Source organism: Chrysochloris asiatica, unplaced genomic scaffold (genome assembly GCF_000296735.1).
Source record: "Chrysochloris asiatica unplaced genomic scaffold, ChrAsi1.0 scaffold00274, whole genome shotgun sequence".
NCBI lineage: Eukaryota > Metazoa > Chordata > Mammalia > Afrosoricida > Chrysochloridae > Chrysochloris > Chrysochloris asiatica.
Genome location: NW_006408792.1, coordinates 3,589,608 through 3,614,493, shown reverse-complemented (window position 1 = coordinate 3,614,493; position 24,886 = coordinate 3,589,608). Strand labels below are relative to the sequence as shown.

General features: G+C 38.5%; 1 protein-coding gene across 1 annotated transcript in view; it reads right to left on the bottom strand.

Moving 5' to 3' along the window:
• CPA3 (carboxypeptidase A3 (mast cell)) overlaps window positions 1–20,828 on the bottom strand; it is a 57,891-nt gene extending 37,063 nt beyond the window's left edge. The window contains exons 1-3 of the mRNA XM_006874393.1: window positions 20,756–20,828; window positions 20,582–20,657; window positions 17,646–17,770 (exon numbers count right to left, since the gene is read on the bottom strand). Of these exons, the coding sequence (XP_006874455.1) occupies window positions 17,646–17,770; window positions 20,582–20,657; window positions 20,756–20,823 (269 nt within the window). The 5' untranslated portion in view covers window positions 20,824–20,828. The remainder of the gene's footprint in view (window positions 1–17,645; window positions 17,771–20,581; window positions 20,658–20,755) is intronic.
• Between the last annotated feature and the right edge of the window lie 4,058 nt (window positions 20,829–24,886).

Below are 24,886 nucleotides of genomic sequence, written 5' to 3'. Positions count from 1 at the left end.
TTTTTTTTCTTTAGCTTCGGCCTGAATTTGTATATGAACAATTAATGGTCTGTTCCACAGTTGGCGCATAGCCTTGTTTCAGCTGATGATGTTGAGCTTCTTCATCATCTCTTTCAACAGATGTAGTCAATTCAATTCCTGTGTATTTCATCTGGTAAGGTCCATGTGTATAGTCATGTTTTTAAAAAAATGTATTTTCAATGAATAAGTCATTAGTCTTAACAAAATTCTATCATGTGATTTCCAGCTTTGTTTGTATCGTCAAGGCCATATTTTCTAAACACGATCCTTCCTCTTTGTTTGCGACTTTCACATTCCAACCACTGATAATTTTTAATACATCTTGATTGCATATTTAATCAATTTCAGACTCAAGAAGTTGGTAGAATTCTTTAATTTCATCATCACTGGCCTTAGTGGTTGGTGTATAAATTTGAATAGTAGTGATATTAACTTATCTTCCTTGTAGATGTTTGGATATGATCCTATCACTGATAGCATTATACTTCCAGACAGATTTTGAAATGCTCTTTTTGAGGATGAATGCTAGGTTATTCACCATAAATTAGATATTCCTAGCATACAAAACCATTTGATTGTCAGATTCAATACCGATTCATTTCAGCCCACTAATTCCTATGATGGAGTCCTGGTGTGGTGCTGTAGGATAAACATTGGACTGCTAGCCACAAAGTTGGTGGTTCAAACCCACCAACTGCTCCTTGAAAACTTTTTACATGGTCACTGTGTATCGGAACCAATTCAATGGCACTTAACCACCACCACCAACAAAGCTTTCTGAAAAATGGTGAATATTAGTGGTAAAAGAGCACATTCTTACTTATTTTCTCCTTGACTTTAGTATGAATATTTCTAGTCTACCACTGGCATCATCATAGTCACTACTGACAGCTTTGGTGATGGTGTTAAGTGCCATTGAGTCAGTTGCATGCTCAGGAAGCTTAGAGAATGCAATAAAGCTGTGCCACTGGTATTTGAAATACCAGCAGGGTCACCCATGGTAGACAGATTTCAGCTGAGTTTCCAAACTTAAACAGACTAGGAAGACAGCAAGATGGAATACTTCCAAATATTTAGTCATTGAAAACCTTATGAACAGCAGTGGAACACAATCAGATAGCAAAAGAATCTAGAATATTGAAACACGTGCACCAGAATATTGTCAGATACACTGCCAGAAGATGAGCCCTTAGGGTGGGAAGACACCCAAATTTGACTGGAAAAGAGCTGCCTCCTCAAAGTAGAGTTGACTGTGATGACACAAATGGAGTAAAGCTTTTGGGACCTACATGTGAAGATGTGCACAACCAAAAATGAGGCAGAACATCTGTAAACATCCATTAATAATCAGAACATGGAATGTAAGAAGTGTAAATCTAGGAAAACTAGAAGTTGTCCAAAATGAAATGGAACACATAAAGATATCCTAGTCACTGATGAGCTGAAATGGACTGGTGTTGGTCATTTTGAATATGACAGTCACATGATTTACTATACTTGGAATGTCAAACTGAAAGCAATAACATTCATCATCAAAATGAACATTTTAAGAGCTATCTTGAAGTATTACACTGTCTGTGATAGGATAATATCCATATGCCTACAAGGAAGACAGTTAATACAACTATTACTCAAATTTATGCACCGACTCCTAAAGCCAGTGATGATGAAACTGAAGAATTCTACCAACTTCTTCAATCTAATATTGATCAAACATGAAATCAAGAAGTATTGATAAATATTGGCAATTGGAATGCAAACATTGGAAGCAACCAGGAAGGATCCATATTTGGAAAATATAGTTTTAGTGATAGAAATGATGCTGGAGCTCTTGCATGATACAATTTTGCAAGACCAATGACTTCTTCATGGCAAATACCTTTTTTAAAAAAATAAAAAAATAAAAGATGACTATATACATGGACCTCACCAGATGGAATACAAGAATTCAAGTTGACTACAACTGTGAAAAGAGATGGTGGAAAAGCTCCGTATCATCAGGCAAAACATAGCCAGGGACAGACTGTGAAAAGAGACTCATAAGCAAGTTCAGGCTGAAGCTGAAGACAATTAAAACAGGTCCATGAGAGCCAAAATATGACCTTGATCACATCCCACTTGAATTTAGAGATCATCATAAGAACAGATTTGATACATTAGACACTAATGACCAAAGACCAGAAGATTTTTGGGATGACATAAAAAACATTTTATAGGAAGAAATGTGAGCAGGTAGAAAGCAAAAGTATATTCAGAACACAAGAAAGAAGAAAAAAAAATCAAAATGGATGTCAAAAGAGACTCTGAAACTTGCTCTCAAGTGTAGAAATGCTAAAGCAAATGGAAGAAATGAGGAGGTAAAAAAAGCTGAACAGAAAATTTCAAAAGGCAGCTTGATAAGACAAAATTAATGATTTTAATGAAATGTACAAAGGCCTGGAGTTAAGTAAGAAACTGAAAGAGAAGAACATGCTCAGCCATTCTCAAGCTGAAATGACCAAAGAAAAATTCCATGGACAAATTATTGAAAGATACAGAAAGCATCAAAAGAAGATAAAAGGAATACACAGAGTACTATACTAAAAAGAAATGAAGTTCAACCATTTCAAGAGGTAGCATATGATCAAGAGCCAATGGTACAGAAGCAAAAATTCCAAGGTTCACTGGAGGCATTTGCAATGAATGAAGCTTTGGGAAATGATGGAATACAAATGAAAGTCTTTCAATAAACTGATGCATCACTGGATACACTCACTCATTTATGCCCCAAATTTGGAAGACAGCCACTTGGCCAACTGGAAAAGATCCATATTTGTACCTATTGCAAAGAAAGGTTATACAACAGAATGTAGAAACCATTGGATACTATCTGATTAATATAGTTATTAATATTGTATACAAGTAAAATTTTGCCAAAGATAATTCAAAAATGGCTGCAACAGTACGTTGACAGGGAAGTGCCAGAAGTTCAAGTTGGATTTAGATGAGGATGTGGAAAGAGAAATATCATTGATGACATCAGATGGATCCTGACTGAAAGCAGAAAATACCAGAAAGACGTTTCCCTATGTTTTCTGACTATGCAAAGCCTTTTGATTGTGTGGTTCATGACAAGCCATGGACACCATTGTGGAGAATGATTATTCTGGAATACTTGATTGTGCTCATGAGGAACCTGTACATAGACCAAGGGGACAATGAATGGTTTAAAATAAGGAAAGGTGTGCTCCAGGTTTTTTTTTTTAAAGTTTTTATTGTGAATTGAGTGAAATTTTACAGGGCAGATCATCAACTTTACATTCAACAAATTATACACTTTGTTTCATTGCAATGATTATAATCCCCTCCATGTACCAAATTTACCTCTCTCTCTCTCTTTTTTTTAATATTCAGATATATATAATAGTTTACACCACCAAAAGGCACATTTTATAAGTCTGCCTCCTGGCCACCAGCTCTCAGTCCCTCTCTTCCCATGAATCTAGAGTCCTCAGTTGCTCCCTATCTTTATGTCCCCATCTCTACCTCCATCTCTGGTGTTACTGCTTCTCTGGATAAGTCCCCTATTCTGCTTGTGCTCTTCTCCCTTGATGGTCCTAGGGTCCTCTGTTTCTGGACTGTAAGATTAACTACTCCCCCATTTTTGATACAAAACTTCTACCATTACAATTGTGACAGTTGCAATTAGTCATGATAACTATTACTATCGAATCATAAGAATCTTATTCCCATCTCTTTTAATGAGAACCATCTAGACAAGATAAAAACTATTCAGTGGGGAAGCTTTATTCCTCCACAGACTCTTAAACTAAACTCCTTCTTAAAACCTTTTAAGCCAGTCACTTCATTCCTTTGTTGTCCCCTCATTTTAGGTAGCCAATATCTAAGTTGCCCATCCCCATCTGCTTTGTGTACAGAGGGGCTAGCATTGTTACTTGATGTGAAGACTCCTTCCCTCTCTGTTGGTATTAGGAGATACTACCTCCAGGAGTATAGGTCAAGGCCATAAAATTGTTGAAATTTACCCTCATTTCCTTGATCAAAAACTGTTTTGTTTTTTTTTTTTAAAATCTTCCTCTAGTTGAGTTTTGATTATCAGGCCATCGAGGCTAGATCAAATGAGTACTATCTGCAAGTTTGGGTGTACTTGTGCATCGACCCTCACTTCATATCAGCTGGATGCTTCACTCTCAGCTCTAGCCCTCTGTGGCTATGTCCTTGTCCATGGGCTCAGGTGTCTCCAGGTTCCACCACACTTTGGACCACCCAGCCCTTCCTCTTCTTTCTCTCATCTCCAGGTCAACGGGAATCTATGGAATGTAGTTGAACTCAGCCCATTTCTTCATTGCTGCCTTTCCCCCTTTTCAACTCACCAGTAGACCAATGTTGTCATCAGCAAGCTTACATGCCTACTCATGTGTTCCCTTTGAGTTTCAGTCTTAGAGGGGGTTTGCCCTGAATTAACTTGATTGCTTGTCTTGATGGCTTCCCTGCAAACAGCTTGCTTATTCTTTTAGTAGTCAGTCATGCTGCCATTGTTGTTTTGGGATTTTCCTGATGATCTTTCTTTGAAGATGTATCTTTTGTTGCTCTAGCTGTTCCAGGCTGGTCTGCTTGACCTTTCTAGTGGATATGTTCCACCTTAGAAGGTTCTGGATGGGTTTCAGGATTCCACCTAAGGTCCTATACACTGCAAAGGCTCCGGAAGAGGCTTATTTTATTGGGCAAGTTCTAGAACCCCTTTTAGTTATAAGTTACAAGCTTTCTGTAATCATGTTTCCCATCATTCCTTTCTACCCCACTAAAATGTCTATTTTACAATAGTAGGCAAGGGAAACCAATATTCATAAGACAGTCAAGTATCTTAGTATTATTTCTCATCATCAAACTATGCCTAGATCCTGTATCCCAGAGCCCTGTTGTTCCAAGGTTGAGCATGCATCACTATTTACCTCTGTCCCATTTAGCCCATGCAAACCTGTCTCAATGTTCTCCTATTTACCTTGTTCTTCCACCCCTCCCCTTTCTTGTATTGCCCTCCCCAACACCCAAACTATGATGTGTCTGCCCTCTACCTTGTGCTGTACCATCACCTCCTTCCCTCTCCCCCTAAACCTCCCACCCCATCCCCACTGTTGTGGTTACCTTATATTCCATTAACTTTTCCCTCCATTTAAGACAGTCTATTTTATCCTGTAATCTACCTGACTTTCTCACTACCTTGGTGTCTATTCCTATGTGTTTACCTTCTTTCACATTGTAATTGTTTTAATCATAGACTGATCTCCCAAATCCTCTGAAGTAGTTCTTACAGTTTTATTCTGTTCTTGACTGTTCAATTTGTCGATTGAGTTCTGGGTGGTGCTGCCATGTATGTCAATCTCTGGTTGTTATCTGTTCTTGTTGGTTCTCAGTCCATATACTCCCTTTCTGTAGGTTTTGAATTGTTTCCAATGCTGTATCTATCTTATTTGATTGTTCCTGTAGCACTTTCGTGACTCCTTCCTTATTTTTCTAAACTCCATTGTAAAGTGTTTTGATACATTTTATTATCATTTTATGAATTCCTTCTCAGGCATTTCCAAGGCCTGCCCTCCTTCCAGTATGGAGTGTAGGTTTACCTCCAGATCATTTGTCTCAGACATTTTACCTCATTTCTGGACATGTGCTGATATTGTCATCTGTTTATATTTCTTGGGCATATTCAGTAGTTAGCTGTGGCCTTAATACTTAGATGAGTGTGTGTTTTGGTATTTTTTATGCTTTTTGATTGCCTCCAGGTAGATATGATCAGGAGATGGACTTCCCTTTTCACTCTTCTTATTATTTGATTTAGAGTAACTGTTGCAGGTGTTGGCTGCCTACCTGGTATGATGGCAGCTGGTATTGGTTCTTGCTTGGATTGTGGGATTTTATAGGGTGTCATTATAGCTTGACTATATTACAGCAATTGCTGTCTTTTCTTGGGTAATGTACGGAGAGAAAGAGTCTCCTCAAGGTAGAGAGGGGACCACAAAACAAAACAGCAACAGCAAAACAAGACAGATTGGATGCTGTAGTCTATAATCACAGAAAAGAGAGAAGAGAAAAAAAATCTGTAGCCTAATATGAGTATGATTTTAACACCCTCTTTCGGCTTCTTGCCTTCAAGGCCACCTAAGAAATTTCATTATGTTGGTCGTTATGACATAACTCAGGATTTAATGTTTGGCCTGTTCCCTTTTTAGTCTGCCTGTCCCACTCAACAACCCCCGATCAGGCCTTTTTCCTAGTGATAAACAGTTCAGGGTTGGCTGTGGCTGTTTTGTGCTGCCGTTTGATTTTAAGTTGCAACTGTTCCTTTAAATTTTGAGGAAATTTGTGTGCATGTGTCCTGGAACCCTCAGGGGGGTGGGGATGTGGGGTGGCCACTCCCTCAGGCACCTCCTCTAGTAACCAGAGTGGAGGTGTGCAGACTGCAAAAGACCAATGAACAGATAAAAAAATTTTAAAAGAATGTTCACACCTTTATCTCTGGTTCTGTCAGTTGTCAGTCTATGGCTGCTCTGATCCTTCCCCTGCTTCATCTCGCCCAGGATGGCTGCTCGGGAGCTGCTGAATCTGATGGATCTCCAAAAGCACAAGATTTCTTGCTTCTGCTACCAAGTCTACTGGCTGTAGGCCTTCAAACTTTCTGAATGTTCCTTTATATGTGGTTCAGAGTTCTGGTATCGTCCCCTGAAACGGCTTCTTCTGGTATTCTGTGTTAGTGCTGACGGAGATCCTCATTGCACTTCTACCTGATCTGCCATCTTGTTTGATAGCCTCTGTTTGTTTTTTTTTTTTTTTCTTTCTTTCTTTTAACTAATTCAATCTGTATGCTGAGAAAATAATCTGAGAAACTGGATTATATGAAGAAGAACATGGCATCAGGATTGGTGGAAGACTCATTAACAATCTATTGAAGGTAATACAACCTTGCTTGCTGAAAGTGAACAGGACTTAAAATACTGATGAAGATCAAAGACCACAGACTTTGGTATGGGTTGCACCTCAATGTAAAGAAACGAAAAAATCCTCACTATGGTACTACAAAATGCCACCAACAAATACCATCAAGATAAGTGGAGAAAAGGTTGATGTCAAAGACTTCATTTTGCTCAGATCAACCATCAACATTCATGGGAGCAGCAGTCAAGAAATCAAACAACGTATTGCGTTAGGCAAATCTGTTGCACAAGACTTTTAAAAAATGTTGAAGAACAAAGATGTCAGTTTGAGGACTAAAGTGCGCCTTATCCAAACCATGATATTTTCAATAACCTCATATACATGCGAAAGTTGAACAGTGAATAAGGAAGACCATAGAAGACTTGATGCATTTGAGTAATAGTGTTGGAGGAGAATATTGAAAGTGCCATGGGCTGCCAAAGAAACAAACAAATCTGTATTGGAAGAAGTGCAACCAAAATGCCCCTTAAAAGCCAGGATGGCCAAACTCCGTCTCTCATACATTGGACATATTATCAGGAGGGACTAGTCCCTGGAAAAGGACATTATGCTTGGTAAAATGGAGGGTCAAAGAAGAAAAAAAAGACCCCCAATGCGTTGGTTTGTATCAGTGGCAGCAGCAGTGGGCTCAAAGGTAGAAATGATAGTGAGCTTGGTGCACTACTGTTTCGTTCTGTTGTACATAAGGTCTCTGGGAATCAGTACCTACCGTATGGCACCTAAGAACAACAATAAGAAAAGTCTTTCACTATTAAGTATGAAATATGATGTTTGGAGTCTGGGTGTGGCACTGTAGGATAAGCGGTGGACCGCATTGTTGGTTTGATCCTCAAGGTTGGCAGTTCAAATTCATCAGCCACCCCTCAGAAACCCTATACAGTGTTGCTATGATTTGGAACTGACTTGACAGAGCATAGGGTTTCCGAGGCTGTAAATATTTATGGGAGCAGAAAGGCTCATCTTTCTCCCATGGGACAAGTGGTAGTTTCGAACTGCTGATGAGCTTAGCAGCCCAACTCAACCACTACACTACCAGAGCTCCTTTGTTTATAATGATACTCATTCTTAAAAGGTAAACCCTATTCAATATATTCTATTTTAAAGGGCAGAGAACTATGATTTATAATAAAAGTATTTCAATAAAAATATTTAAGATAAGAGATATTTTTGAAGGTATATTTCTCTTAACAATTTTCTTATTTGAATTCACTCCATATCAATAAAAAACAAACAAAAACTGTCCCTCTATTTTTGCTAATGGCATGTACATGTATTTGTCTACTTTGTTAACTAGTGAGGGGAGTGTCTTTTGTGGGGGAGAGATGTGTGGCGCTGTGGGTTAATGCACTGGACTGCAAATCCATTTGAACTGCAAGGTCAGTGGTTCAAGCTCATCAGCTGCTCCTCAGAAACCCTATACAGGGTCACTATGAGTCAGAACCGACTCTATGGCACTTAACAACAACAATTCTAATAACTTAGGATAGCATGTATATCATGAGCTTTCTGTCTCCACACATTCTGTCAGATAAGGAAGCTGTGACCAGTGGGAAAAGTGCTGGCCCTCTATTCAGACATTCTTAGGACCCAACCACAGCTTGACTACTTAATACTTCATGTAATCTTGAGTAAGTTAATTCATGTCTCTGAGCTTCAATGTTTCACTTTTACAGTGGTACAAAACATGCCACTCAAAATTGAGGTAAGGATGAAATGAAGTGAAAGATGAAAATGTGGTGGTACTCCATGAAAACCTCTGTATAATAGTGTAGTTGAGTCACAAAAAGAACAATTGGTGTACAGACTTAACATGTCTTTAAGCCAGGTTTTGGCTGTGTGTTGTAGTTTGTTTGGTTCTCTGATTTCTTCAATGTTTTAAGATGGTGAAATGTGACACTCGACTTTTTGGTTTCTTCTTGCTGATTGACTGACTGATCTGAGTTCTTATGCAGAACATCAACGTGCGTACTCCTAATTAGAGTTTATTTACCACATGGGACCAAACACTGCTCATGAATATTGATTCCTATTAACAGTGCTGACAAGCATATTATTATGCACATTATATCTAACTCACTGTATGCTTTGCTTTTGACTTACGATGAATCTGGGATTTCTGAGCAAATACATTAGTGGCAATAATTTGGGAATCAGGTGCAGCATGCTGTAACTAAAACTCATGCAAAGCCTGAGAAGGTTTGCTATTACATTTTGGGTGGTCACTACAAATGTAATTAATTATTTTAAACTTGAAAGAAGGCATGTGGGCTTTGCCTCACCTGCATTAACAGAAGTGAAGGAACCAGGCAAAGAGAAATATCATGGTCCCTAAAGTTGGTTCTTAACATCAGGCAGTATTAATTAGTCACAGGAAGCTCATTTTGAAGAATATTTTTAGACTGGTTTGTATCAATTTAGCTCTAGTGATAGCAGCAAAAGAAAATCATGTGAGTTGAAATATGACCTTGCCACAAATGCAGCTGCATGAGGACTTCAGAACTCCTACCAGATTGTTGCTGATAGGGACTGGAAATGAACCCTAAGGCTGGAAATTAACAACTAGGGCCAGATGTTATTTTCATGAGCTCTTCCTTCTAGGCTCAAATTGATGAAACCAAATAACTTTCTCTCAAATATTAATTTAGTGCGCCAAGATTTGCTTAATCTGTGAAAAAAAATTCCTAAATGTAAGTGGAATGATCCATAATCACTGTGGACTCAGCCATACTAATGGCTAATGTTTATTGAGTCTTGCCCGTGTGCTAAGTACTGTGCTTAACACTGTATTTGCATTCTTTCCTTTAATCTAATAATGAGAACATCATTAAGCTATCAGCACTGTTGGTCAGGTACCACTATTATCACCCCTGTCCTGGTGTGACACTGTAGGATAAGTACAGCATTGCTAACTGCAAGGTTGGCAGTTCAAACCCACCAACCAGCCATTCCTAGAAAACCCTATACAGTTTGCTAGGAGTTGGAACTGATGAGACAGCACTTAACACAACAACATTATCATCCCTATTTTAATGTAGATTCTCCAAATTGGCATAAATGGCAAAAGGTTTGAATCCCAGACACGCTTGACTCCAGACCCTGGCTGTGAGCCATTATATAACAAGGCGTTGTCCTCAAGGCTATGTTCTCTTGTTAGTCTGTAGAGGTTCCGGTGAGGTTTATGCTATTGACCAGCAATCATACAAACTTGTGTTTCAAGGCCAGGAGGCAGGTATGAGGTTCAAAGAATAAGCAAGATCAACTCTACTTTGTCTATTTCAAGGTTCCTTTGCTCTGCTGATTAATTAAGGAGGACTAGTGCATAGGGTTGCTAGGAGTCGGTACTGACTCGATGGCACCTAACAACAACAGCAAGAAACTTGAATGCTCAGGCATCAGCAAATTTACCCAAATGTCAGCACAGTAAGAAAGGCTAGTATCTTGATATGATGAAGAAAATTGTTTTGACCTTGCAGACATCTTGAAAGGATTTCAGGAATCCAATGGGACAGTAAGCCTCACATTGAGATGCACTGCTTTAGGGACATGAGTGATATTTCATTACTTGTAGCATTTACAGGTGAGTATGCTACATGCTGGAGTCCTGGTATGGTGCTGCAGGATAATGCGCTGGACCCAAAGGTCATTTGAATCGCAAGGTTGGTGGTTCAAACTCACCAGATAATCACTGGAACCTGTATACTGAGTTGCTATGAGTTGAAACCAACTCAATGGCACTTAACAATAACAACAACAAGAGGGCCAGTGTATTCTACTGCTGTAGGCTGTTGTGTGTGTGTCTGTGTATGTATATTCAGTGGGGAAGGATGTTTCAGGAAGACAGAATTGTTGTTATGGGACTTTATACGCTAGTTTGGACTCTCTATGCCCATATTCCTGCTAGATACCTATCCCATTGCTGCTGATTCCTACTCAGATCAATCCTACAGGACAGAGTAGAACTGCCCATAGGGTTCTAAAGGTCATAATCTTATAACTGTTCCTTGGAAACCTTATACAGGGTCGCTATGGGTTGGAACTGACTCGATGACACTTAACAACGAAACAAATCTTTATGGAAGCAGACTGCTACATCTTTCTCCCATGGTGTGGCTAGTTTATTCAAACTGCAGATCTTTAGGTTAGCAGCCAAGATTTTTAACACTGTATTATCAAGGTTCCTTCTCAGCAAGATGTTGTTGTTGTTAATTTAAGTCATATCAATCCTGTATACGGTTTCCAAAGAGTTGCTGATAGATTTGAACCACCAATCTTTTGGTTAGCAACCCAGTGCTTATCCTACAGTGCTGGGGCTACTAAAATAGCATTATTTCAGGTGTACACGGTGCCCATTTGTCCCTAATATCTCCCTAAATGACAACCACACGTTGAATTGCATTTACTGTCATGGATTTCCTAACATTTCAAGCACATCTTTGTGTTGAATAATAAGTTTTAAGACATTTATTTATTCACTAGGAGGGAAAGGAGAATCTTGTCATAATCCCTTGTTCCACAGTGTGTGCATATATTTATTATCTCTCTTTTACACATATGGTAAATGAGGTTGAGAAAAGTTAAAGAAATTGTCAGTGTTGAATGTCTAATTTGTGGTCTAAATGGGACTGGACCCACTCCTATTTCCTTGCTTCCCATGCTCTCCTGCTTCTCACCATGACCAACAATTCTTGAACATTTGTGGCGGTAGTGGTTATGTGCCGTGGAGTTGGTTCTGACTCATAACAACTCTGTACAGGGTTTCTGAAGCTGTAAATCTTAACAGGAGCAGAAAGCCCCATCTTTCTCCCATGGAACAACTGGTAGTTTTGAACTGCTGACCTTGAGGTTAGCAGCCTGATTCATAACCACTAAGCTACCAGAGCTCCTTGAGCATTTGTTGTTGTTGTTGTTGTTGTTAAGTGCCGTCGAGTCGGTTCCAACCCATAGCAACCCTGTACAGGGTTTCCGAGGCTGTAAATCTTTATGGGAGCAGAAAGTCTCATCTTTATTCCACGGGACAGCTGGTAGTTTCGAACTGCTGACCTTAAGGTTCGCAGCCCAATTCGTAACAACTACGCTACCAGAGCTCCTTTGAGCATTTGTAGTAGTTACTAATATGCATATTTTACTCTTGATCAAGTCATACATACAAATGTAGAGTAGGAAGAAAAATGAATGGCATGGCACATGATAATGATTAATTTGACTGACACTTTATTTGGCAGGACTATGGATATACTTGGGATATGAATGTGTGACTATTGTTGGGTGATTAGATTTTAATATGAAGTGATTATCATGTGTCCACTTGGCACCTATCTCTTGCATTTCATTCATAATCTTATAAGGCTCTTAATAAGATTTTGGTGTATTGTTCTTTTTAAAGTTTTACTGTTATAGTACTAATTATTTTCTGGACTGCCTTTCTTTAACAACTCTTTATTTTCTCATTTTAACTTTTGATGAAAGGAAAGAGAATGTTAAAGATTGACTGTCTAAAATGTAGAAAAGTTCATCATAAAATGAGGATTTTAACTGATGAGTTATAATATGGTATCTGCCCTTTTTGGCTCAGTCTAATAGCTGTGATTTCTTTTTGACATTTATTTACCAGTCTGCTCAGGTCTGTTACTGTATGCATGGTATTTGTTTTTGGGGCTTGCCTTTTATGATTTTACAAAAGTGTAAATAAAAGAGACGTGAGCATACTTGCTTTAAAAATCAAATCTGTCTTAGTCATTTAATTTTCTGAAAATTAAAAAAAATATATGACACACAGATGCTTTAAGCTAAATAGTGGTTTATATGCACTGTCTAATGAAGGGTGTCTAAGTAAATCATTGTGTCAAACCAGCCTCTTAATATAGTTTTATTCAGCCTGGTGCCTGAGTCCAACCAGATGTTTCTGTTCTTAGAATCCTCTTCTGTTACTGACTGACACCAAGGAACACATATAATTAATATGCAAATAAAATTATCTATATAATTAGTACTTGGAGACAAGATTTTAAATAGTTCTTGTCTGCATAGATCACTTTACATATTTATATTTCTGAGGAAAGTATCTATCTAATTATGTGGATTTCCCACAACTGTGGCTAATTTGGGCCAATTTCTAGAAATCATGTTCTAATTAGATAAAACTAATTTTTATAGGTAGTTTAACACTTTGAGTCTTGTCGTAGATAGCAAGACAGTCTCTGGGAATTTGTTGTTGTTACTGTTAAGTGTTATTGAGTCAGTTCCAACGCATAGCAGCTGGTGGGTTTGAACTGCTGACTTTGCAATTAGCAGTACAGTGCTTATCCTACAGCGGACTCAAATAGAGGTTTAATCCAGATTCTTAGGAATAGTAGGTTTTTCATTTGTTCTAACCAAGATGGAGTCCTGGTATGGCGCTGTAGGATGAGCACTGGGCTTCAAACCTCAAGGTTTGTGGTTCAAACCAATACAACTTCTTGAAACCCTATACAGGGTCACTATGAGTCTGAACCAACTCAGTGGCACTTAACAACAACAACAACACCAGGAAAACTTAGATGACCAAAGAGAAGAGGAGCTGCTGTGAGTTCTTTGCAGGGCTTTGAACTGGTTCATTCTGGGTTTACTCCCTCCTGAAACTTTGCATTTCAAAAATTTGAAAATTTTGAATTTGAATAACAAGATCTTAAGAATTACTTGACAGATCTATAAGAATCACCCTGGAATCTTGTTAAAATGTAGATTCTGATAATGTGTATCTGGGGTGAAAATGACAAACCATTAGCAGGGTATAGAGCCAGAATGAACTGGTTTGAAGCCCAGGTTTTTTAGTAAAGTAGTCCTGTCAGCTGCCTGTCTAATTCAACTCTTGTCACAGTGGCTACTCCACTATCCATGCTCATGTCAAGCAACTAGGTTTTTGTCTATATCATCAGGATTAACAAAAACCTAAAGTCTCACTTCACCATGCTCCTAAAGCCAAATTACATAAAATTTGGCCAGAAACGACTTTATTTTAGCTTGGGCTGGATTTGTTGTTAAGTGCCATCGAGTTGTTTCCAATTTGTAGAGACCCTATCTACGCATAACAGAATGAAACACTGCCCAGTCCTGTCCCATACTCACAACTGCTGCTATACTTAAGCCCATTGCTGCTGCCATTGTGCCAGTCCGTCTCGTTGGGGGTCTTCTTTTTTGCTGTCCCCCACTTTGCTAAGCTTGATGCCTTTCTTCAGGGATTGGTCTTTTTATGGTCTGGATACTTTGTATGAATTTAGTGGTTTATAGGAATCCAGATCAGGTCTATATTAATGAAATAAAGTGAAGAGTGCAAAAACCAAGGCATTCATTTGAGAAGCCAGTGGTTATGTAGCATGGAGAGTTGATTTCTTTTAGCTCAATCTGTTAGAAGAATCAAAATGTCATCCAAATGACAAATAAGCAGATTGCCAATAATGTGTATAATACTGAATTCTGAGATCTTTATTGTTGTTGTTGTTAAGTGTTGTCGAGCTGTTTCCGACCCATAGCGACCCTGTATAGGGTTTCCGAGGCTGTAAACCTTTCCGGGAGCAGAAAGCCTCATCTTTTTCCCGCGGAATGTCTGGTAGTTTCGAACTGAGATCTTGGAGGTATATTTATACTTTATTTCTAATTTTAATCATGCAATTTATAAAAGCATAGAAAAGCACAGTCTTGCTGTGTGCCATCAAGTCAGTTCTGATTCATAGTGACCCAATACAGGGTTTCCTAGAGCTGGTGGGTTTGAACTGCCAGCCTTGCAGTTACCAGTCCAGTGCTTATTCTACAGTGCCACTTCAGGGCTCAAACTACTACAGTAATTAAAAAGTGTTAAAGTGCTGGTGTAGGAGTCCCTGAGAGATGCAAATGGTTAATGCACTCAGTTGCTAACAAAAAGGTTGGTTGGTCCATTGCACCCAGAAGCTCCTTGGAAAAACTGGGCAGGCGATCTACTTCCATAAAAATCGTCTTTTAAAATCTTATGGATTTTAAATACACAAGGTTGTTATGAGTAGAAATCAACTTGGTGGCAACTGGTAAAATGCTGGTATAAATTGATTTTGAATTATGGTCTCCAAATTTAATAACTTTAAAATTCTTATCACAACAAAATTCCTAGCAGTAACAAAAAACATCAAAAACAATAGCCTGCATTTTCAGCCATGAACAGGGATTGTGTTTGGTTTACTTGTCTTCTGTATGTCTTTCCTTAATTTCAATATAGTTTAGATTTTATTAAGGATATTGTAGCAATATTATAAATACAAACAAGAGGTGATGAGCCACAGTAAATCCCACTGTGCAGCATGACTTAAAAGTTATCTTTTTTTGTGCTTGTCAGAATAAGGAGGCCTTTTGAGTTAAAGCACTAAGGTAGTGGTGGTGGTGTGCCATGGAGTCAGTTCTAATTTACAGTGACCCTGTATAGGGTTTCTGAGACTGTAAATCTTACAGGAGCAGAAAGCCTCATCTTTCTCATCCTGCGGAACAGCTGGAGACAAGAACAGAGCTTTCCATTGCAATTTTAAACAAATGGGATCGAACTGAACTGCTGACCTTGAAATTAGCAGCCCAACTCACAACCACTATGTTACCAGTTGTTGTTGTTAAGTACCGTGGAGTCGGTTCCGACTCATAGTGACCCTGCACAGGGTTTCCGAGGCTGTAAATCTTTACGGGAGCAGAACACCTCATCTTTCTCCCCCGGAACCACTGGTAGTTTTGAACTGCTGACCTTGAGGTTACCAGAGTCCCAGAAAATAACAAGTTCAAAAGAATAAAAGATCTAGTGTTTAGCAGTGTTTTGAGAGTCCAAGAAGTCCCAATAAAAAGGAGAACCCTGGAATGGTAAAGTATAGTAGAATTAAAACAGGACTCCCCAGAGCAATAAACCTCTAAATGTTTGAAAGTCTAAAACCACTTTGTTTTGTAAATTACATGTTGATTTGGGATAATCATTGTTTGAGCTCCTTTCTTGCTTCCCAGGGCCCAGCCTGTGCCTGGCCCATTATTGATGCTCAGTAAATCATAGCTTTCCTTTATTACTCTACATGGGAATCCTGGTGTGATGCTATAGGATAAACACTGGACTGTGAATCACAAGGTCAGCTTTTCACACGTATCAGCCTCTTCTCCCTTGAAAATCCTATACAGGTCACTATGAGTCAGAATCGACTTGAAGACACCTGACAATAACAACAAGGCCAGAATTCTGCATGGTTGGCTATTTGAGATTCTTACTTTCCTCTTTGGAGTCCTGGTGTGATGATGTGAGGCAATGCACCAGACTGCAAAGCTCTTTGAACTGCAAGGTTGGTGGTTCAAGCTCACCAGATGCTCCTTGGAAACCCTATACAGGGTTGCTATGGGTCGGAACTGGCTCGATGGCACTTAACAACAACTTTCCTCTTTGATTTAAGTCTTACTCTACTGTTTTATCTTTGCTTTCTCAGAGGGAGAATCTCTTTCATTTGTTGTTGTTAAGTGCTGTCAAGTTGGTTCCGATTCAGGGACTCTGTATAAGGTTTCCAAGAAGCAGCTGGTGAGTTTGAACCACTGACCTTGTGGTTCAAACTGACCTTGTGGTCCTGTGGTTATCCTACAGCACCACACCGGGACTTTCATTTATAAAGAATTATTTATTATATGTTTCACATGCCAATATCTCTAACTTAAAGAAAGCACCATTTGGGGAGCCACTTTTTATGTACCAGGGAAATTAAAATACATGAACCAACATGGTGCTGGTAGTCCCCAATAGTTTCTGAGCTCTGATTACCTGTTAGTAGTGATGTTGTATGCTAAACTTCTTCTACACTCATGTGGGATCCTACCTTTTGAGCAGCTGGTTTTTGGAGATGTAGACATAGGTAATTGTCATGTTCTTGCCAGAACAAACTTAAGATGGAGGTTGAGCTGCTAAGTTTGATCTCATTACCTCTATGTTATTTCTGTTGTTACGTGCTGTGGAGCTGGTTCCGGCTCATAGCGACCTTGTATAGGGTTTCTGAGTCTGTATGTTTTTACAGAAGCAGAAAGCCTTGTCTTCCTCCAGAGGAGCAACCGGTGACCTTGTAGTCAGCAGTCCAGTGCTTATCTATAACCAGGATTTAATAGTCTGTTTGGCATAATTGTTCAAAGAGCTTTAGGTTTTTTTGGTTCTAATTGAAAATAAACTCTCTGTCACCGAGTCAATTAAGATGCCTAGCTACTTTGTATAGAGTTTCTGAGTATCTTTAACACAGCAGACAGCCTCTTCAGCCTCCTGAGGAGTATCTGGTGGGTTTAAACTACTGAACTTGTGATTAGCAGTCCAGTGCTTATCCCATAGCACCATACCAGGGTTCAAATAGTTCATTGTAATACTTTGCTCAGGAGTCACTGGGTGGTTAAGTGTTTGACTACTGTTTGGCAGTTCAAATACTTCCAAGGCACTTCAGAAAACAGGTCTAAAGATCTGCTTCTCTAAGGTCACTGCCTTGAAACCCTAAGGAACAATTCTCCTCTGCATGCATAGGTTCTTTCTGAGATGGAATCAACTCAATAGCAACCAACAAACAATACTTTAATCCCCATTTCAAGACATCTCAAACTTTTTAATATCCAACACATTTGAATGTCTACTTAGGACTTACTCATAGTGCATTTGGTTTTTTTCCAAGGCAGATTGGATGGATTGGGAGTCCTTTTCACTCACTCGGAAATCCACCATCATGTTAGCGGTTACATGATGGGCAGCATCTGGATACCAGAAGTCAAGCTGCGAAGGTGAATTCAGTGTTAGTTACAGTTTATTTACTTGCTCACCCAATGTATATTTGTTATACATGATTATATATTATCACCATGAGAGGAATCTGGTTTTCAGTGGTGATGAAGATATGGATCCTCTTCTTAATGTGTTTATAAGATTTGTACAAATATATTTGAAAGCTATTATTAAGGAGTGGGTAAGAAAATGTTTATGCTAATTGCTTTTTTAAAAACATAACCATGCCCCTGCCCCAACCCAAACCCAAACCTATTGCTGTTGAGTAGATTTTGACTCCTAGCGACCGTGTGTAACAGAGTAGAACTGTTACACATCTTTATGGAAGCAGACTGCCATAGCTTTCTTTTGCAGGGTGACTGGTAGGTTCCAATCATTGATCTTTCAGTTAACAGTTGAGCAATTAACCACTATGCCACTGGAGCTTCTTTTAAAGACATAGTACCTACCTACCCCAAGGAGCTCTGGTAGCATAGAGATTACGAATCGGGCTGCTAACCTTAAGGTCGGCAGTTTGAAACTACCAGCCATTCCGCGGGAGAAAGATGAGGCGGTCTGCTCCCATAAAGATTTACAACCTCCGAAACCTTATGTAGGGTCACTATGAGTTGGAACCAACTCCACGGTACTTAACAACAACAACAACCTACCCACCCCACCCCACCCCCAAAAACACACCAACCAAAGAAACAAACAAAAAAACCCAAAACAAAATAGAGGGAATAGAAGCAAATACTGTTGAATGATAATGCATGGAGAAGATTGTAATCATTGCAATGAAATGATGGTATAAAGCCCATGTTCTCCCATGTAAACTATCACTCAGTGCATAATAATAATAATAATAATAATAATAATAATAATAAAAGACATAGTATCTATAAATGAAGAAAGAATGGTTCATTTTTTGCCTAATCTCTTTTCTTGTTTGGGGTTGATTGGTATTGTGTCACAATTGATTTAAACAGAGCATCTGGCTCTAATAGAAAATTTAGATTAATTTCCCCTCAGTCAGGCCTCAAGACAAATGCCCCTGGGGACTCTGGAATTTCTGGACGGTTTGTATCCAACAGATGCCGTAATCTCCTGCCTCTGTCATTTTCCTTTCAGTATATTCTTGGGCAAGTTACTGACATTTTTTGAATTTTAGTCCACTCTCTTGGAAAATGGGGCTAGGCCAACTCTTCTGGGAGCATTGTAAAAATTGTTAAAATAAGTATGAGTCTAAGACATGCAGGCAGCTAACAACTACTAAGTCTTTCTCTTTCCTGAGCTGAGAATTTCAGTAATCAGGTGAATGGTTCCAGAAACTTAACATTTAGGTTATAAAAACCTTGGGAAGATTCCAGTTCTTGTGGTTCTTTAAAAACACTATCAGTTTGTTAAACCAAATGAGGTATAATTCTCCAACCTAGCAAATGCCTAATTTCTACAAATCATACTAAGCTTGTAACATTCTAAGTCTGCCTGGCTGTTTTTTAGGTGTATTTCACTCAACTTCTAGGTCAATCAATTGTTTGACAATTTGAGACTGTGATGAACTAAACAATCTGATTGTTTGCTTTCATTAAAATTTATGCACTGGACATCACGAATACATGATTTAAAGGAGAGTTAGGCAGGGCCATCTAATCACAATAGCAATTTCTCTGTTCTAACAAGGTGATGTGGAGCAGGATTGTAGAGCTCAGAGCATTTCCAAGCTCCAGGCATAGAACTAGGTGCCACATTATAAAGGCTAGTGAGGAATTTATGAGAAGCAAGCAGATTAATGTAGGTGACAGAGCCTTATATTCCAAAATGTCAACCAATTCCAGGGGCTAGGACAGGTGCATATGGAGGACAAAGAGTCAAAGTAGGTCACAAGAATTGATAGTTAAAGAAGGCTTTCTATAATGAATGCTGCCAAGCCATGTCTTGAATAAGTAGGTGTTAGCCAAATAAAGAAGGGAGCTCTGGTAGCGTAGTGGTTATAAATCGGGCTGCTAATTTCACAGTCAGCAGTTCAAAACTACCAGCTGTTCCACAAGAGAAAGATGAAGCTTTCTGCTCCTGTAAAAATCTACAGCCTTGACAGGGTCACTATGAGTTGGAACTGACTCCAACAGCACATAACAACAGCCAGATAAAAGAAGTCCTGGTGTGGCACTGTGGGTTAATGTGCTAGATGGCAAAGCTGTTTGAACTACCAGGTCGGTGGTTCAAGCTCACTAGCCGCTCCTTGAAAACCCTATACAGAGTCGCTGTGGGTCAGAACCGACTCAATGGCACTTGAAAATAACAATAAAATTGGCACATTGATTAAAGCCCTTGGATGCTAACTGAAAGGTCAACTATATGAACCCAGCAACCACTCTGTGAGTAAAAATTGTAGTAGTCTGCTTTTGTATAAAGATTGTTGTTGTTGTTGTGTGCTGTCGAGTCGGTTCTGACTCAAAGCAACCCTGTATAGGGATTTGCGGGCTGGCTTGTGAGTTTGGACCACCCATGTTGCAGTTCAAACCGACCTTGAGGTCATGTGCTTATCCTACAGCACCATACCAGGATTCATACAAGAAATCCTACAGGGCAGTCATACTCTGTCCTATAGGGTCGCCATGAGCTGGAATCCACTCAGTAGAATCTGTTTGGTTGGATTTTAAAGGTTAATCTAACATTAAGAGTCTCCTTTTAAAATGGACCTTCTCTTGGAAAGGTCATTAAAAAGAGAAGAGGAAAATGAGGAAGAAGGAGGAGGAGGAGCAACAGCAGCAGAAGAAAACAACTCTAAGATAATGGGAAAAATTCTTCTAAATACTTTACCTCCTTGGTTTTAGCCAAATCCTTTATAATGTTTGCTTGCTTTTCATCCTTGGGTTTCATGCGAAAGACCTTTTCCCTTTAAGAACATAAAAGATGAAAAATGTGAACTGTAAAGAAACATTCCTTAATCCTCTTCCCACAAAGAAGACTAGAATACAAGACAGGAAACTTTACCTGTCAAAACGGACCGGAGCAATTGCAAGGGTAGTAGCGATCAAACTCACAGACAAGATGAACCTCATAGTTCTTCTTTGCTGGCCACAAGGCTCTCAGCCAGTTTTATAGCTCAGCTCTTATCATGAGAAGCAGCTGACTTCCTCTTGGGGTTCTGTTGGATGAATTGTCTACCACCCTTCATCTTTCTAGCTGGGGATTAATACTGGATGCCCAAATATGGTACATTAATACTGGATTAATACTGGATGCCCAAATATGGCAAGCACATCACCATGTACGAGTACAACTTTTATAGTAGAAACCACCATTTTATAGATAAAGAAGGGGTGACAAATTACTTTAGCAGCTAACTTGCCCAAAGTGGATGAGCTGGCACGTTCCCAGAATTGGGATTTGAGTTCAGTTCTGTTTGTTCTTATGTACTACTCTTCCTCTGTGTTTGAATTGAATGATGGAAGGCATTCTAAATTTGCACATATCACTTGCAATGAATTTGGGTGTCTAGCCACAGATTCTTGGATTGTTCTTAATAATGTATGTTTTAGAAGCTAGATATAATTTATTAAATTAAAGGAATTTAAATTGAGCAGTATTTTTAATATACTTAAAGTGTTATAAGTACTTTAAACAACATTAATGTGTTCACTGTCTAGATTTTATGATAGTAATATTTTTTGTCATATTTATTTTGCACTTCTTTTTGTAAAGAAATAAATATTATAGGAAAAACTAGAGCACCCACATGACCACTTTTGTTCTCATCTCTTCCCTCTGTCCTTGGAGGTAACCTATGACAAGATAATATCAGTGTTCAACTGTTTCCTCAATGGATGTTGTCTTCAGAATCTGGATAGTATAGGTGCCCCTCAAAATGCTTTTTGAAGGTTGCATTAATGCAAGTCATTTATAGATAATTTCAAATAGTCTCTAGAGATTTTCAGTCTTGAATACCACTCAGCTAATTATAAATTATTTGGAAGAAGGCATCATCTTTACTAAAACTATAGGTTATCTAGCTAAGTGACTGAATTTTTGTAATCCAATGACTTATGAAAATTTCATATTAAAAATTGCTTCTTCACATTGACAAATATATAGATGATCATATATGAAATTCCTCAGAGCCTTTTTGTTATCATTCTAATGTTTTGGAGGAGATGTCCCTGTTACACACACAACAAGAGCTGCTTCACTCTCCTCACTTTCATTGTGTGGGATATCACAAGACATTTAAAAAATCTTTCTAAGAGGTTCCCTTTCCTCAATAGTGTAGTTAAAGATGAGGCTTACAAATACTTTATGATCTTCATACTGGACAAACTCATCAGCACTAGAAATTTACAAAAACCAATAGTTGTTCTATTGTGTCTTAAGAGCGTGTTCTATCATTCATCTACCAGTTTGTTCTGCTGTGGTGCTGTAAGTTATGCAACCATTATTTTAAATACCATGAGGTTCACCCTTGTGGACAAATTTCAGTGGCACTTCTAGAAAACTGGGAAGAAGGACCTGACAATGTACTGAAAAAAATTGGCTAGTGCAAACCTTATGAACAGCATAGAACTTTGTCTGATACAGTGTAAGAAGATGAGTCCCTCAGATTGGAAGACACTTTAAATATGATTGAGGAAGAGCTGCCTCCTCAAAGTAGAGTTGACCGTACTGATATGGATGGAGTAAAGCTTGAATGACCTTCATTTGCTGATGTGGCATAATTCAAAATGAGAAGAAACAGCTGTAAACATCCATTAGTAATTGGAACATGGAATGTATAAAGTATGACTCTAGGAATATTGGAAGCTGTCAGACTAAAAGGGAATGCTTGAAGATCAATATCTTATTCATTAGTGAGTGGAAAATTGGCAAGTTTGAACTGGACAGTCATATGGTCTACTAGGTCAAAAATAACAAATTGAAGTTAAATGGCATCTCATCCATTGTTAAAAAGAACATTTCAGGATCCATCCTGAAGTACAATGCTGTATGTGATAGGGCAATATTCATATGCATGCAAGGAAGATCAGTTAATACAAGGATGAGTCAAAAATGAGCTGCATTCTGGTTATATTAAAACACGTTGAGGATGCACGTGAAACAATTTTGTTGACTAGACAAGTGACAGTGGATTATATGGTAAATCATTTGCAAATCAGCTATGACTCTGCCTATGAAATAATCTATGACAGACTTGGATTTTGTAAAGTTTGTGCGAGATGGGTACTGAAACAACTCATGAAGAGCATAAACCGAAGTGTTTGGACATCTGAAAACAAAATTTGGACCATACTCGAAGCAAGGTAAAAGTTTCTTATAAAAATTATTGATGATGAGACATGGGTTCATCACTATGAGCCTGAGAGTAAGTGGCAGAGTATGGAATAGAAACATCCTCAATCACTGACCAAGAAAAAGTTCAAAAGTCAGCCATTGACTGGAAAATTGATGCTTACAGTTTCCTGGGATTCTCAAGGGCCAGTACTGGAATACTGTAAGGAAAAATGTTCAACAACCAACAATGCTTGTTACAGTGAGATGCTCACTGAAGAAGTAAAGCCTAAACTTTGGATTAAATGTAGAGGACTGCTATCTAAGGGCTTTGTGATCTTGTATGACAGAACACATCCACACACCTCTTCCCACACTATTGACATTCTGAAAAAGCTTCATTTTGAGGTGTTAAAGCATCCTCCCTATAGTCCTGATCTTGCTCCATCAGACTTTCACCCATGTTGTCCCCTGAAAGCAGCCCTTCAAGTACAAAAATTCACCTCTGAACAAGAAGTGAAGACAGTGGTGCATTTGTGGTTTGCTGCTCAGTCTGAAACATTTTTTGATAAGGGAATATGAAAACTTGTTGATAGATGGGCAAAGTGTATTGAAAAGCATGGAGAGTATGTCAAAAATTATGTATTTGTCTTTTCTAAAAGTTGATTCAAACAAATGCGATAGCCAGAGTGCAGATAATTTTTGACTCACCCTCTTACAAATATTATTCAGATTTATGCACCAATCACTAATGCCAAAGATGAATAGATGTATGACTTTTACCAACTTTTGAATTTTGAAATAGATCAAATATGCAATCAAGATAATTATAGGTGATTGGAATGTAAAAGTTGGAAACTAAGAGGGATGGATCTTAGTTTCCAACTTTAGTGACCTTAGTGATAGAAATGATGCAGGAGATCACATGATAGAATTTTGCAAGACCCATGAATTATTCATTGAAAAAATATTTTTCAAACAACATAAATGGCAATTGTACATGTAGATCTTGCTGGATGAAATAGATAAGAATCAAAATCTGTGAAAGGAGACAATGGAGAATATCAATCAGAACAAGTCAGTGGACTATTGTGTAACTGATCATCAATTGCTCATGTGCAAGTTCAAGCTGAAGATGAAGAAAATTAAAATAATTATGTATAAGAATCAAAGTACAATCCTGAGTATAAGTATATTATTATTGATAGGTGCCACTGTGTTGGTTCTGACTCATAGTGACCCTGTGTACAACAGAATAGGACTCTGTCTATTCCTGCACAATTTCCACTACTGTGATGTCTGAGACCATTGTTGCAGCCACCATGTCAGTCTTTCTCACTGAGAGTCTTCCTCTTTTTTGCTGACCTTCTACTTTAGCAACCATGATGTTCTTCTCCAAGGTCTAGTTACTCCTGATAACATGTCCAAAGTGTGTAAGAGAAAATATCACCATCCTTCCTTCTATGGAACATTCTAGCTGTTTTTCCAAAACAGATTTGTTAATTCTGGCAGTCCATGTTATATTCAATATTCTTTACCATAATTTGAATGCATCAGTTTTCCTTATTCATTGTCCAGCTTTTGTGTACATATGAGGTTATTGTAAATATCATGGCTTGGGTCATGTGAACATTAGTCCTTAAAGTGACATGTACTAGTATATACCAGCTATACCTAGATACCATCTGAAGAATAGATTTGACACATTGAACATTAATGACTGAAGATGAAACAAGTTGTGGGATGACATCAAGGACATCATGCATAAAGAAACCAAAAGGTCATTAAAAAGACAGTAAAGAAAGTAAAGACCAAAATGAATGTCAGAAAGATAGAGTAGCTATAGCAAATGGAAGAAGTGAT